Source organism: Trachurus japonicus, chromosome 6, assembly GCF_045865225.1.
Source record: "Trachurus japonicus isolate A0001 chromosome 6, Traja_1.0".
Taxonomy (NCBI): Eukaryota; Metazoa; Chordata; class Actinopteri; order Carangiformes; family Carangidae; genus Trachurus; species Trachurus japonicus.
The window spans coordinates 25,321,244-25,337,885 of record NC_140912.1 but is presented as its reverse complement, the minus strand read 5'-3'; the positions used below and the strand labels follow the sequence as shown (position 1 = coordinate 25,337,885).

The following is a 16,642-nucleotide window of genomic DNA, read 5'->3' as shown; positions in this document are numbered from 1 at the left end:
TGTTGACATGGGCGTACAGTACAAGCCAAAGTCCCTGAGGGGCTGACACTTCTGACATGACCATGAAGAGAACAAGCCTTTGAAAACACAATGCAGAAATCCGATGCTGCTGAAAACGTAAACTGGGTAAAAAGAGAATTATCTTGGTGATGTCATGTCACTGCTGTGCATCCATCAGTAACATACCGTGGGATCACGTAGCTACATCTTCGGAGAAACATGAGATGTTCCTCTTGCGAATGCTTTTGTTCTCGTGCAACATCCCGACGACGACTCAACCACTGGAAAATTATTTCCAAATCTGGGACAAGACCCAGCTGGCCCTCTGTGAATGTCAAGCTTACATACTTTATCTTTTCACACCTACCATTTTCTGTTCACACTTCGGCTATTAGTGCAAGGTCACTGCTTAAGGTGTGTGTAATTCGTCAGAGTTTACCTTTGGCTGGGAGCTCAGGTGTCATGCAGCTAGTGAGGCCAGCGTGATCTGACCCCCATGGATGTATGGAACAGAGCAGGGGAAGGCAGGTACTGTGTGTGATTGGAGGTCCTTCCAAACGTGTGTGTGTTGTGCATGTTTACACGCTGAGGGGCGTGTATGAGCTATAGACCCTACATACATAACATGACATGCATACATTGCCTTGCTGTGCATTGGATGAGGGTAAAGGGAAGCCCACCACATACAGTACAATACATTCTTACCTGGGGCTCCACAGATGCTCCTCCATGCTCTAATGGCTCCTGTCACTGTGTGATGGATTGGGCCTGGTGGGCTCTGCTAGTGCCCCCTGCCCTCACACACCTGCCTCTCACAAGGGGATACACACCACCGCTTCTAGTGCGGCTAGGAGATGGGAAGTCTGAGGCTTGATGGAAACGCACTTATGGACAAACAAAAGGGTCAGTGTGTATAGGTTTGTACCACAGTTTGGGTTATACAGTGCAAAATCACGTCTTCTTTTTTTTTTTAACCAGAAGTTAGATGGCCATCGCATAAAGAGTACAAACAAAGGGAAACAGCTCTCTAACAGTTCTCACGTCATAATTAGACTCCAAGAAAGCATGTACCCTCTATAAAACCACAGTAGTTCTTAGGCTACTTAACAGATTAACAAATATGACATAAGATGCTGATTAGTAAACTTTAAAGGTGAGGGGAGCCAGCTCTTGCCCTCACTGAGCAGATCCAGGCTAGCTGTTTCCAGTTAGCTGCTATAAGCTAAGCTAAATGTTTGTTAGCCTTGCAGACATGAGAGTGGTATTCTCATCTGTTTCTTAGCAAGAGATTAGCATATTACATCTTTTGGTCTGAAACTTAATACAAAAGGTACTGTTTCTTCATTTGTCAGACCTATTTTTATTCCGAACAATGGCGTACAGAGGCAGCAGTGAAACAGAGAAGACGCTCCACGTGGAGATGATTGAACAGGTCTCCCGACCCCTGAATGTCGTTGCTTTGGGGTAAAACGAGGCAAATGCAGCCGCAGTGATGGAAAGTGACTTGAGCTGGGTTCGCTTCAGCATGTACCGTTCATCAGGCATAAGCGAATCTGACAGGCACAGTGCCAGCGACAGCCAAGCACTGTGACCCTGACTTTGCCCACTGTGAAAGGGTGGAAACAGAGAGAAAAAACGGGGAAAAAATCCCCAAAACAAAGCCTCATGGTGGCGTAAAAAACAGATGCCAAATACAGCATGAGACTGTAATTTGAAAAATTTCACATTGTCCCTTGGCCTCGCTTTGCTTTCTTGCTGAGATCGCCTGCACGCCCCTTCTTTTTATAGCCAAGCCTGTCTGCGAATCGATAGTGGCACGTTATGTAAGACCTCGGCTCTGGAAAGGAATGTCCCATAGCACCAGTGTCCTGTTGTCTCGCTCTTACACATGCATTGAGTTTGTCTTAATGGAGACGTGTATAGATTTGCTGGTTTGTCTGTTTTCTTCCCAAACTCATTAAGCTATCACGGGGGATGATTGATTCGCCCACAATGTATTACAACAAATAACAGACTCACGGTAATGAAATCCCCCTTCATTTTAATTAACTCAGACACGTTTTCAGTGTATTTACTCACCTGCTCGTCTCAGTCCTGGACCAAATTGTCCTCTTTCTTCCAGCTCACTCTAAGGTCAATTGATATTTTAGATGCAAAGTTTTGCAAACTGTAGAACATAACATCAATACAAGTGAAGTATAGTATGGGCCTTTGTTTCAGTTGCTGGCCATAGCTCCTATTTATAGTTCATTTTTTATGGTCTCAGCGTATAAACTGGCATGTAAAATCAGCCAACCAGAACTCCATTATTCAGACTTCCAGCTACTATCTATCATTGTATAAAAAAGGCAGTTGTGAGCTTTGGTATGGACATGCAGCGTGTTTCTCCATTTTCCTGTCCTGAAGTTTTGTGAATTATCGCTGTGTAAAGCTCAACAGAATCTGGAATATGAGAAATGGGCTCAAAGCCTGTCAAAGGGCTCTGAGTGCTGTTGGGAATTATTTTTAGTTGGTTGTTTGTGTACGTACTACAGTAAATATGGCTTTTAGGAATCCTAATCAAAACAAGCAACCAGATACCCATGTAAACCTTATAAACCTCTGCCAAAACTGTTAAGTTGGATAAGAGAAATGAAATCATTCAGATGCAGAATGGGCAGACGGCCACTTTACACAAACACAGGAAAGGGAAACAAATTAAGTGCTATCTGCAGAGTCTCTCTGCTGCATCATCTCAGCGTGTTGTGTAATATCCACAAAATAGATGCCGAAGGCAAAATGGTCCAGTTTATTACCTGAATATGATTTTTTTTTTTTTTCCTGGAGTCCTGGTCTGAGGTGAAATTTCCCCCTGTGAGTGTAGCTGCAAAGGACCTCTGCATTTCCCAGCAGACGCCTTATCATCAGGGTGGGCGCTCCCAGCGCAGAGCAAGAGACCCGAGGAGAAACAGGACATGTGTAGAAAAGAGATGGAGCAACAATGTGTTGCAGAGGAAGGGAGAGACATTAATGGATGGAGCAGCCAAGGGACATGGAGACAAAGAAAAAGTGTCTGCTGTAGACATTTTCAGGAGGTAGATTCTGTGTGTATGAAGTGCTGCTGTCATATGGCCTGTCACTGCCCATGAACTATCAGCTACTTGGTGCTCTATTTTAGGATACACAGACCAGGGATAGACCCGAGTACCGAGATGGTGTGGAAGCCTTTTTCTATTACACACAGAATATCAGTTGGCCATGTGGGGAAGGTCCCTTTAACAATTTAATGCAGACTTGTTTTTGTTTACTTGTGTGATAATGGTTCTCAGTAGTCATTCTTTATTTAAACGTCGTCTGTCGTCCACTGTTTTTATGTCACAAGAGTTAAATTCTGGCCTCATGCAGAAATGACCAAACACAACGTGTCATACTTCACACATGAAACAGAAACCCCTGTGCAATGTTAAAATGATATACTGTGTCATAACACACACAGGAGGTTATGTTTTCAACTGTGTCGGGAGGATTATGCAAAAGGCACTGAGGCGACTTGCACCAAATTCAGTGGAGAGATGAAGCATGGACCTGGGAGAAAAAGCAATAAAACTTTGGGGCAGATTTGGACCATTTATTGTAAATTTGATTTTTATTTTATTTTTTTTATGTTGTTTGACATCGGCCTTAGCTGTGTTTCTGTTCTATTTCTAGTCATCTAATGTTATCATTCTTAAACTCTGCGGTGATTTAAAAACTGTAGCGTTATTAATAATAACAACTGTCATGTTCCACAACTACAAGTATTAGAATAAGATTAGACTTTAAGCTGGCCAGCGTTATATAAGATTATGATTAAAGTGAGTTGCTTTTCTTACTCAGTCCGAAGTCTGAGCTCAGACATAATATTCTGGTAACTGCAGCCAAACGTATCTTAAACATGGATTTCTAGTCCCAGAGGCGATCCACTGCAGGTGCCACAGTATTTACTGCTGAGGTGATGCACATGACTGACCTTACAGTCTCTGTCCATAATGTTTCAAGGGACTTGTTCACTATAGCAATGGGAGGATGTGGAGTCATCGTGTGTCTTGCAGACTAGTTGTCCCATGAGGATTGAGACTGGATTTCAGTACAGAAGATACATGTTATTCTTCAATGATACAAGGCTCGTATTACAATGTCTACTTTTCTAGCAGCTACTTTATCAACTAAATTGGGAAATAAGTATGATCAAGAACGTGTCTCTGCGCTGGGAACAACACAAAGAGGACATTGTGAATCCATCCACTGTTGGACTCTGGATTTCTCCAAAAATAATTTCTTGGTATAACCCAGAGTGTCATTTTAGGTCTGCTGTTGCTCTCTCGGATTATTACAATCTCAGTGAGCAGTGAAACAAAATGATTCATGAGCAGCCAGAGAGGCTTCTCTGCAACAACAATACTGAATGCGCATTGCTGGGAATCCTAACGCTGCCATGAAAGACTTGAATGCTGCTGTTGCCCTGTCATTTCTGCTCTTACAGTACTCTCTAATTGTTTTCCATTCTTTCTTGTTTTGCTGCTGAGTTGCAGTTTTTGTTCTTAAAACGTTCAGTCGACCATGTGGATTAAATGGACTCGGGCCCACACCCAATTGTAATTTCTCCACTGTGACACACTGGAATCATTATAGCAGCAGTAAAGTGAAGCCACACGGGACAATGCACCGGTTATAAACATGCAAACTGTGGAAAGATCCCCTCTCCACAACAGGATCTGTAGCAGGAGATGTCCGTTAAAGTAGTTAGAGTTGGATGGATCGCTTCATTTTGCATGATCAAAGCTTGGTTTTGTCAGCACCAACACGTTCGTCGGTCAGTTACGCATTTATACAAATTCAGCCTCTTGAGTGAAACTAATTGATTACAAGCAGAAATGTTCATGTGTTGCATCTCAAACAGCCATGCCAAAGAAGGATTGGGTGTTAAAGCAGCAAGGAGACATACAGGTGCCGGGTTTCTGTGCCAGCACATCTGGGAATTCTTCTCTCAATCCCCGGATTCATTGGTAATCTCGGAGCATACCGCTGTAGAATTGAGTTATCATGCCCTTGTGCGAGTTCAGAGACAAGTGGACGCTCGGAGACCCACAGAAAGATGTCTGGCAAGCTCTGCGTACTCCCACAGCATTAAAGGTTTCTCAGCTTTCTGCTTGATCTTTCAGGGTGTTTCTTTCTCTCCCTCTCTTTTTTGGTCTGTTTTTTTCTTTATTCTATCTTTTTTCCCCCCAACTTGCGCCTTTTCTCTTTATTTCTCCCACTGTGGCCATCTTTGATTTACTGTCTATCCTGAAAGCTACAAATTAAAGCAATTCCATGGTCTTTAAGAGACTTTTATGATTCTGTAATGATTTTATGAGTCTGATCTATGGCTCCTTTTATTGAGCGGTGCCCGTTTGGTATTCTGAATTAATTCTATCAGGTGGAAATTTTGTGAATGACTCACATATTTAGCTGGTTTGTGGAAAATGAACAGCACTGTCTGTGTATCTGTGGTGTCTCATGGCTTTAAAGTTTTGTGTTTTATTGTTATCTTCTCTTTTCTTTAATACCTGTTTTAAATTTACAGTATTTTAGAGATGTTGCATTTATATCTTACTCACAAAGTGGATAAAGATGAAGGCCACACAGAGCAAACATTGTAGTTAATATAATGTGAGCATTGTTATTGTGCATTTGTGTGAACCACCAACAACTTGCAGGCAGTGGAAACAACCTCATAATATTCAGTCTTTTTAACTCTGTTTTTGGTTTCTACCAAGTATCTGGTTGGCTCACACAGGTAGATGCAGATTTTATCTCTCAGCTGTAACGATACAGAGCTGTTTCATATTTCCTGAATGGAAAGATGATGTTATTAAAGAGGTGAGGTTTCATGCCAGGCAACGAGAGAATGAGTTAAAACTTACTCTGTAAAGCTGAGAGCAGCTCTCTGCAGGTTCATCACTACCATCAACCTCTTTCACTTCCTCGTATTGTCACTTGATACAATTATATCCGCTTTAAGTGGTCCCTAGTGGCTAGCACACGCTCACTCCCTTTAAAACCAGCTTTTATTGTTTCTCATTCTGCAAACACACACTCACCGGCCCCTCGAAATCCACTGGTAAAAAAAAAAAAAGTGGAACATTACCATTTGATGATTCATCTTGGACTGTGTTTTGACCTTGACTTGGTTTATGGTCGAGTCTCGCTTCTGCTCTTCGTCATCGTCCCACACCACAAGTCATCTTTTCACTGTGCGTTTTCTAGCAGAGCTTCTCTTGTGCTCGTTACTAGGCCAGTATAAACAGCAACAAATGGCATGCTGTCACTGAGACGTGGTGGTCAACCGTAACGTGACACACACCGGAGAGCTATTTTCAAAAAAATGCGGTTCGGCGAGGGAAAATATGCAATCAGAGCAACTTTCTACATCCAGAAACTGACATCCGTCTGACAGCAGATCTGCTTAGCTTTGGACCCCAGCTCTGGCTTTGTGTGTCTCATTCATGCAATATTCTGTAGGAGCTTATTGCCTCTCTAAAACCCTGCAATACAATGGCTCTGATCTCCCAAATGCATTGTAATGACTGGGAATCCATGCATGGACAGGACTAATCTGGTTTATACAACTGGCAACTTGCCTCAGAAACAGTAAAATCTTTTATTTCTTTTCTGCCTGTGTACTATTTTCCATTCATCTTTGAAGTCCTTAGCAGAATGGAGCGTAAGCATTTACCTCCAACCCAAATTCCAACCCACCCACCCCACCCCCTACTCCTTCCAGCTTGAATCAGCATCTTGTCACAGCAAATTTGCCGTGGTGGTCGCCTCGTCTAGCTGGCCCTCGCAGTACAAATAAATACGGGAAACGAAAAAGACCAGAAATCAGGAACAGTACGTTTATTTTTTCAAACCATTTCTGTGGTTTCACTCAATAAATATCTTCTCCGAAATGTTAAGGGTTTGAGTCCACTTTGGTTTTCCATTGTCATTATCCTCTTATTGTTTGGTCGGCCTGACCCTTTCTGCCTTTTTCAGAATACGAAGTTCATTTTGCAACAAATGCTAATGAAGACGAAATTTAGAGTTGTTTTATTTTTGAGGACTTTCAGATAATGAATTGTGACGTGTGACCTTGTTGTGGCTGCCTGATCCAGCAAGAACATTTTTTATTTCAAAACAAAACAACAGAAAAGCAGAAATAATACAAGCTTTTTTTCTTTATTCTCACCACTTTGAGTCGGCTGGTCGAGCCGGTGCATGAACTGTCATCACTTTTTGGAAGCTACTAGCGAGAGGTTCTGTTGCTTTTCCATATATTTTTATCAACTCAGGTTTCAACAACCACTGAAAACTTGGCAACCCGGAGGATTTTCCATTGATTAGCTGTTTATGTTCCTTTCATCAGAAACCTCCTCCACCCTCTTCTCCTGTCTGCCTATAACACGCTTCTCCCTTTTCACCCATCCAGTGGATCAGATTTCTTCTCCTCTGGAGGTACCCTAGAATGAGATGTGTCTTCCCCTAGATACGCCACTGATGAGAAAATAAATCCACCCTTGATTTTGGCACTTTTGGAAAAGCGAGCTCCTCTCTGACCTCCCCAACCCATGGGGTCATCTGGCCTCAGCGTGCAGGGGAAGACATTTTGCAGCATGATTGGGACATTTAAAATAAGTGTTGTTTAAGGAGGTTGAGCTGAAGTGAAACAGAGTGAGACGAGCTGGAATGTTGAGTGAAGGTTTCAGGAGAAATGGATCCCATGTTGGTTCAGTGATTATGGTGAATAAAGGCTGACCAAGAGAGCATGAGCTGGCGTGTTTTAAGTCATCTTGGTCGGAAATTTTCTTGCTGAGATTTATTTGCTCTCACCACGTACATTTTAATTCCAGCTCTTTTTTTTCTTCTTTCTCTTTACATTAGGTCTTTGGAGATAGGCAGGGATACTTAAAAGAGAAAATGTTGTTCTTTTCACGTTCAGTACAGAAAATTAACTTGTCATTACCTTTCATCCGCACAGGCTCCATCTCCTTCCCATTTCCTCTTACGTCCTTCAAGTGATCACCCACCCTCATCGCTTGGAAACTTAATTCTCTTTAATCTTTCATAGTCAATAGTCTTTTCTCTCTCTCTCTCTTTTTTTATATCTCCAACAAATTCCTGCTCATCAGTGGCCAATTTCTTTCCTCTTGAGCCAGATTCATCTGCAGCTCCATCCATCCTCCTCCAGCCAGACCAGCTGACTCTGTGGGTTTTGGAAACGGGGTTCACACGGGTTAAAAGCTTTGATTATGAGCAGTGTGAGGCAGGACCGCTTTGGGGTTTGACTCTGTGACCTTTTGCACCATGTGGCCTGCAGTCCAGCAGTGGTCCACTTGACGTTAAGTAAACCAAGGCTCCACACTATTTACAGAGGTTATCTGTCCTAATGTGATGACAGAGTCCGTGTAGTTCAGCTTAGCTACATGAAAAATTGAGGAATGAGAATTTAGTGCATGTGAAATGATTCATGAGCTGGTGTGACAGGAAGTGTCAAACACTGGTTGGAGACACTTTTAATCTTCTTGGGTGTTCACTAACTCTTGAAGCAAGTTAGGGCATCGCCTCTCAGCTATAGGTTATGTCATTCAGACCCCAGTCTTCTTTGTTTTATTATTGTAACCTCAACATTTTGTTAAATACTCTTGTTGCTGAGCATTAGAAGAGAAGACTTACAGCGGCCTCGCATTTTTACTGAAAATGTTAAACTACTGCTAACAGCTGGCTCAGCAAAAGAATCAGGGTTTATTTTAATGAATTTAAAGTAAATGTGATACATTATTTGGAGGGTATGTGCCAAACTCCTTGAATGAACCCTCCTTGAAATGACAACATGTTGTTTTTACACTTTGATATTCACATTTTTTGACATTTCACATTAAACAAACAAGATACAAAGAAAAATGTACCAAATGAGTCCCTGTTATTAGTGAAGAACATCTTATGCACTTTGTGTGTGGGAGCAAATTGTTGGACATCCACTTAATTGCATTTCAGAAACACGAGCCAGCTGTTGGTAATCCATAACACGCTGTTAGGAAGTGTGTAGTTGAGCTCTTATCTTGTCTTCCCTGCTAACAATCGGGTTCCTACATTCGGAGGTTCAGATGAGAGGATCACAACAGCTGCTGCTGATAACAGGGAGAAAAGATAAATGGTGAATTTGTGGTTCAAGCTTGATGAGTTGATCCAGCAGTCGAGCAGCAAGCGCATCAGCCAAGCGTACATCCATCCATCAAACCTCTAGATATATTCATGCAGACCTTTTGAGTGGATCCCAAATTTGAGCTGTGTGTGTGTGTGTGTGTGTGTGTGTGTGAAGGCTTTAAAGGTGGTTGCACTCCCGTATTGCTACCCTGAGCTCATTTTCACTTCCATTACAAGACTATCAATGCGGAGCAGGATCTTGATGAAAGGCCCTCTGCAGACAATTGATCTCAGTAATGATGACGAGGAGGGGGATAGGTCAGACACGCCGCTTCTCCTTTCACTGGATTTTCTCGGAGGTGCCGTTGCAGCACTGCGGTTTGATGGGCTAGTTAGATGTGTCAAGTGATGGATTGGTCTTAAAATGCTGTTGGAAAAAAAAAAAAAAAAAGGTATGGTGTGTATCAGCCAATTATGCAAAGAAGCCTGCATGGGTGTACCCAGAGAATAGACAACTATTCTCCAAACTAATTAATTAAATTTCTCTCAGAGCTCTCACTGCTTTATTTTGCTGTACGACTTCTTTCACTATACACTCTAGCGGATGTTAAAAAAAAAAAAAAAAAAACTTTTTAGATTGAGTTTTCTTCTCAGTCAATTCAACCTAATCAAAGTGTAGAAGGGGAAGAAAAAAAAAACAGGCACAGGCACAAATAGGGATTCCGTAATTGGCCTGTTTTGCATTTCATCTCCAAGGATATTTTATTCACACGCCTGCCTTATAAAGGCTAAATTGTTTCAGTTCTGAACTGATTGCGCCTGAAACACAAAAGGGGAGAAGAAAAAAAATTCTGCCCTCATCCCTCCTACGGGGTTGTGCTAAACCACTTATTTCAAACTAAACTGGATTATAGACAAAAGACACAAAGCTGGAATGCCTTGGTTTTCCTGCATAATGGAGCTATAGCGCCCAGGGAGCCGTTGCCTGGCTGGTAATTGAACTTATGCTTTTGAATGGTAGACATTTTGACCGCAGGCATATTAAGGATGATGCACATGTTTGTTTATCCAAGACATAATAGACATGGGGTTCATGTTGTCCCCTGGTAATGTGTCCTCCAGAACATCTCCTCAGAGCATTTCCTGTTTGCTCTCTGCCTATATATATATTTTTGTCTTCACATTTATTTTCCTTAGAAAGTCAGAGCAGTTGGTACTGTAAAGTAGGCCAAGAGCAAGGAGCAGCGGGGTTATGAATGTGTGCTCAAGTGCAATCAGTGGGTTGTATTAATGTTCTCACTTATGCCCAGAGACTTTATTCTGCATAAAAAATAAATAAAAAAATCAGCAAAATCCCAGTGTACAACTGCAGCAGAGGAATGTAAATGAAACTGGGCCCCAGTCCTCAGTGTCAACATATGGTTGTGGTTAAGGTGGTGTTGTCTGAGTAGGTGCAGTGTCTGGGAAGAGTCAGGATGACATATCTGTCTGTCACAGTGCCAGCTATGAGTGAGTACGTGCGGGACCGGTGCCAGGTCGTTGTCGTGTTTTTTTTTACACCTTCAGAGGTGTTGTATACACACTCGTGCCTCGTTGCCCTACAGCAAAGGTGCTGCAAAAACACAGCCATAAACAAAAGACCGCTATCTCAGACGAGATCAGAGTGTTGTTTGGTCTGTAACCTGGCACCTCAGCCTGTCTGCGCAACACCCAGTTTTTAGTCGACCTGTTCTATCTAAAAATAGAGGAGGAGTTTTTTTTTTCCTTCCACTCTGTGCTGCAGAGCTCTGAGTTACACCGAGGTGGTGTCTCGTAAGCCGTTGCTTGGGCCGGAGAGTCGCCTCGAGAGCCTGCAGAAGAGCCTCGTAAATCCAGGCCGGATTCCCTGAAGAGGTGATTGAGATGTATTAACACCGCTCAGCAAGCCTCGAGTCTGTGTGAAGTACGGCACGTCCGCCATGGGCCTCAAAGACCACTTCAGACCACTTCACGACGTCTTTGTGGAGTTGCTGCTCACCTGCGTGGACAGAAACGTGCCTGCAGGACCGATGTGTGTTTCCACTCTGGTGATTTTAGGGGATGGAGTTACAATCACACATGCAACCTTGGTGTGTGAGATTGGGAGAGGATGAAAGTCACACATCTACCCTGAGAGTTCATGTAGAGTTCAGATGACAGATTTGAATGTTGGGCTGTAGGCGCCTGTTGAATTTGAATTCTGTTCTCTGTCTATGTAAATTTTTTACATACGTGCAAAACATTTGTTCTAGGTTGACTAGCTCCAAGTATTTTCCCATAACTTAACTTTAAACATCATAACTTCACATTTAAGTTTAAGTTTAATTTATTTATATAGCACCTTAAAAGCAAAGAGCATTTGCACCAAAGTGCTTCACAGTCAACAGGTCACATAGGCATAAACCAACATCAATACAATGCAACAACATCATACACTTCAATTAATCAAAAGAAGAGATTAAAAAAAAACTGATTAAGTGCTAATTAAAAGCCAAAACATAGAAATGGAAATAGAAATAGAAATGTATTGCACATAGTACACACTAGTTCACACTAGTACAAACTTGCACACAAGCACACATCCCAAAACAATTCTTTTAACCTGCATCAAAGGATCTATCATACCGTCCTTATGGGTGTGTTTATTTTTGCTACGAGCGCACATCAGTGGGTATAATCCCACAATCAGCACCAACAGATGCTGCGTTCCCACGTGTCACCGAGGGCTAATTAAAATGATACATAGGCATCGTATTAACCTCGGTTCCACAGGATGTGGAACTTGTTTATTTTTTGTATTTTTTTTGTTACAGGACCATTTAGACATAATTTTTAGCTTTATGACCCAAGTGCTCTCTGTTCTGCTTTTTCACTTAAACTGGCGAAGTTTCACTCACTCAAATTGAATTTCCACATGACAAGAAGAACCCACTTTTAGGTCTCATGTGTGGAATGTGTTTGTGTATGTTTGTACCATGTTATCGGCTGCATCTGTACATACTGACAGATGTTCCTGCTTTTCTTTCCCTTTTCGGTTTTCACAACACTGGGAGAACAGTTTGTTTGACATGGACTCTATTGTTTTCCATGCAGTTGCCTAGCTGTGGCTTTTGTTTTTATGATGGGTATTCAGTCAAATTAGACTCATTATGGCTGCCTGGTGAAGTGGTTCATCCATGACGTCCCTGCACAGTAACTCAACTTTATATTCTTGTTTAAGTGCTGTTTAATAGCATCTTTCAGAGCATTTTCTTTTTCATAATTCTAAATTTACATTCTTATATAATTGTCTCTGTTTGTCATTTACTCTGCCCTGTCTCTACTTTCCTTGCGGATATCCACGAGGAGTTGACAGTAACAACTTTGGCAGTTTGTGAAATTAATGAGAAAAGGTGATGTGGATTGAAAACGATGACCTTTTGTTGCCAAGCGACTGAACAACTTATTCAGCGGCGGTATATCTTCACGTAATACTGAAGCACCACGGGTTGTTGTCATGCCTCCCCTGAAGGTTTTGACAGAGATGACCTTATACAAGCTTTTTATTTATTTACTCATTTATTCTGGACTGCTATACTTCAGCCCGGCTCTTGCTGCGTACAGTAACAGCACATGGAGCTTCTCGGAGCACCTGGGAAGTATCAGAGCTATACAGCACATCGTCTAATTGGAGCAAGAAGTGCTACACTGCAAAAACTCAAAATCTTTCCAAGAATATTTGTCTTATTTCTTGTCAAAATGTATAATTTCTAGTCAAAACTAATCTCTTTCCACTTAAAATAACTTGTTTTTAGATCATTTTCACTTGTTTCAAACACATTTTCACTTGAAGTAAGTAGAAAAATCTGCCAGTGAAAGCAGATTTTTGGTGCTCGTAATAAGAAAGTTTGAAAAAACTTGCTCTACTATCGGATTTTTCTATTTATTTCAAGTTAAAATATGCTTGAAAGAAAACAAGCCAATTTTTATGTGACGAGTCTTATTTTGAGTATAATTTGATTCGTTTTGACTAGAAATAAGACAAATATTCTTGGTAAGATTTTGAGTTTTTGCAGTGTATTCAGTGATATTCAGACTTGTGAGGACCATACTGTAGATTCAAAACCATTCTGCCTCAGTCAGAACAGACAGGATTTGAGTTTGTTGAAGATCTTGCAATGATAAAAAATTATATCGCCAGGTGTTCCAGTTGTATGTTGTATGATGTAAACACTCTGAACCACAGTACAGCACCGAAATTAGTTGTTTGGCAGATCATTTTCATGGTGTTGTCATGGGGTTGTCTCCTGTGTTTCCAGACTAATTTAAATTTGCTTAAGTGTTGGGCTGCGACATTGCATTAGCAGTGATCATTAGCAGACAACAGAGCTTTCCCCTTGTGGTCAGATGTGCCCAGAGGTTACTGAAGCATCTCTGCACCAGACCCAATCTGTAAATGACAATGGATGGGTTGAGGAAATCAATAGTTACAGCCCTTTAAGCTGCGGTGGTATGAAGTTTATGATCACAAATGAGACGAGTTTGTGCCCTTTGGCCTGTGGAGATGGAGACAGATCACACTGACTGGCTGGTATAATGGTATGAGAGGTTTTGAGCTTGTGTTGCCTTGGGTTTAAGTTTAAATAATAAAAAGGTTTAGATCTGAGAAAACACCCAGAACCATGGAGCCCCTGGGATTTAGAGTTGGACCGAGGAGACTTTGCAATCTATATTTTTTTGCCTTTTATTTCTCATTTTTGATGTGTTTTTAAAGCTCAATACAAAATTAATACTGCAAGATCTGAGTGGACACTGCTGCTTATGCTTTAGCTGCTGTTTTTAGAGACAGCTCCACATGTTTCGAAGTTGGATTTTCAACTATGAAAACAATATAAGGTCAAGTCGGTCCCTAACAGTGGAGCGGCCTTGTGGGGGAATACGTCCAGTCACTTTATTATAACACATTATAAACATTTCATAGGCATTTCCACAAAGCACATGAGAAAGTGTTTAATATCAGTCAGTAATATGACGAATGGAGCTCATGTAGTTGTGTTTCTTTTTGATATATCTATGTAGGCTCTGAAGTATGATGGTCTGACTTTTTCTTTTTTTTTTAAAAGTCAATAACAGAACTGAAATAAATGACACTGGACTGTTGTTGCTGCACAGGTTTCCAGAAAACATCAAAGCAGCTAAAACAAAAGTTTTTGAGGAAATGCATCAAAGCCTCCCCGCTCAGTCGACCCCTCTGTAAATTGTCCTTGAACACTCTTTCTGCTCCAGATGGCATCATGCATCTGTACTGTCATAGCCACATAGTGCTGTGAGATCAGGCATCCCTTTGTTCAACTTCCAGTGCATAGCTCTGGGTTAAAGTAAATGTAAATGCATAAGAGTCATAAATATTACAACCACCCAGAAAACGAGCTTTGGCTTACATGCTTCTTGGTTAAAGTGCTGTGGATTTTCCTTCCCAGTGGATTTGACGGTTGTTTCTCTGTTTGCTTTGTCTTTTCAGAGAAAGAACGTCCACCTGCTGCTCAATGTGTTTTTGCTGGCGGCCTGGGGAGCCGTGCTGTTGGCCTGTCGCTTTTACTGGATGGGCAACAAACCGCCCAACTTCTCCAACTCCGACAACCCGGCGGCCGACTCCCCCTCGCTCCTCACCAGGGCGCTGACGTTTTTCTACCTGCCCGCCGCCAACTTCTGGCTCCTCCTCTGCCCGGACACGCTGAGCTTCGACTGGTCGATGGACGCCCTTCCTCTAATCAGAGGTCTGGCCGATTGGAGGAACTTTTACACCGTGCTCTTCTACCTTGGGCTGCTGTTGCTGGCTTGGTTCGGCCTGCGGACGGCGCACCACGCGGCTAAGGGCAGCAAAGACACCGGCAACGGCAAAGCGCATCACTACACCAACGGCAGAAACGGAAACAGTAACGGACACAGTTACCAATATAACAATCACGAACATACGAACAATTCCCACACAGGCGCTCACATCATCAGTAGTGCACAGAACGGTACCAAAAAGCACTACGAGAGCAGGACTCCACTGCCCACCACGGAAAATGTGGTGGTTTTCTCTTTAGGCCTGTTGGCGATCCCTTTCCTTCCTGCCACAAACCTCTTTTTCTACGTGGGCTTTGTGATAGCAGAGAGAGTACTGTACATCCCCAGTATGGGCTTCTGCCTGCTGGTGGCGGTGGGGATGAGGTCGCTGTACGTCCGCCTGCGACGCCGCTCCTTCAGGACGGTGTTGGTGTACTGCAGCGCCACCCTGGTTCTTCTTTTTGGCGTCAAAACTGTCTTGAGGAACAAGGACTGGCAGAATGAGGAGATGCTCTACAAGTCAGGGATTTATGTCAATCCTGCTAAAGGTACGATCCCACTCGGGATGCACAAAGGTGCAACATGAGCACAGACACTCTTTATTTATACACATTCCCACTTCAAATCCTCTTTTCAGCCATCAGACTTGGCTTGCCTGAATAGCACAAGCGAGCTTTTAGGTTTTGGATTTGATTATGTGCACTGTCTCTCTCAGTCTACTGCCGCTCTGAATAATTCAAAGTAAATCTCTGCTTCAAAGTGTCTCCTCTTCATCACTTCAGCTCTACCACAGGATTCATGAGTGCTCGAAAGTTGTAGAGACAGAGAGACGGGTGTGACTTTTGCTAATTGAGGTCACATTTCTTCTTAAAAAAAAACAAAAAAAGAAACACATGATTTTACCGCAAGTTGTGTCTCCTTGTCTCACATCTCTTTATACCCTGCATGCAGTCTGTTCCATGACACCGCACGCCCCCGTCTCCTCTTGGAAGGGCACCCGTCACCCGTCTCTGATTGGCACCTTCAACAGGAGATAAAATATTCAATAGCTTTCAGCATTCAAGGTCATCAGACGCTGACTCCTATCCGCGGCGAAGTTCTCGGAGCAGGCTGAGAGAAGGGGAAGCAGGGCAAGGGACTCGCAAAGGCAACAGCAGGACACGTTGTGTTAGCTAATTTCCCTTTCAGATTCTGTAGCGGAGCTGAGGCATGACAGCTGTTTGTTTTGGCAGGCCATCAGCCGAACAGAGCAGCAGCAGCAGCAACAGCAGCAGCAATGTCCCCAACTCACACTCATTACGGCTAATATGAGAATTGAATGGAAGTCGGCCTTTTACAGACACAGACACGCCCACTGGATCGTTTGAACTGTGAAATTTCGGGATGCACAAAACAGCTTCATGAAGTCATCTGTGCAGAACTGGGTGTTATGAGCTGAATAAAGGAAGCTTAAGTTATTATTTTTTTTCCTTCCGCCTGGTTTTTATTTACACTGAATATTCTTGTGAGATTTCATAGATGTTGGGAGGATTTTTCAACAGTTAAGTAAATACACTGCTTACAGGCACACACTGCAGATTGTAGCGCTCACGCAAACCCGTGTCAACAAAGGCAGCACGAGCCAAGA

The 16,642-nt window shown here is 42.5% G+C and overlaps 1 protein-coding gene across 1 annotated transcript in view; it reads left to right on the top strand.

The window, feature by feature from the left end:
* tmtc2b (transmembrane O-mannosyltransferase targeting cadherins 2b) overlaps positions 1-16,642 on the top strand; it is a 91,745-nt gene that overhangs the window by 47,246 nt on the left and 27,857 nt on the right. Inside the window, exon 3 of the mRNA XM_085779986.1 lies at positions 14,705-15,563. Coding sequence (XP_085636112.1) covers positions 14,705-15,563 — 859 coding nt within the window. The remainder of the gene's footprint in view (positions 1-14,704; positions 15,564-16,642) is intronic.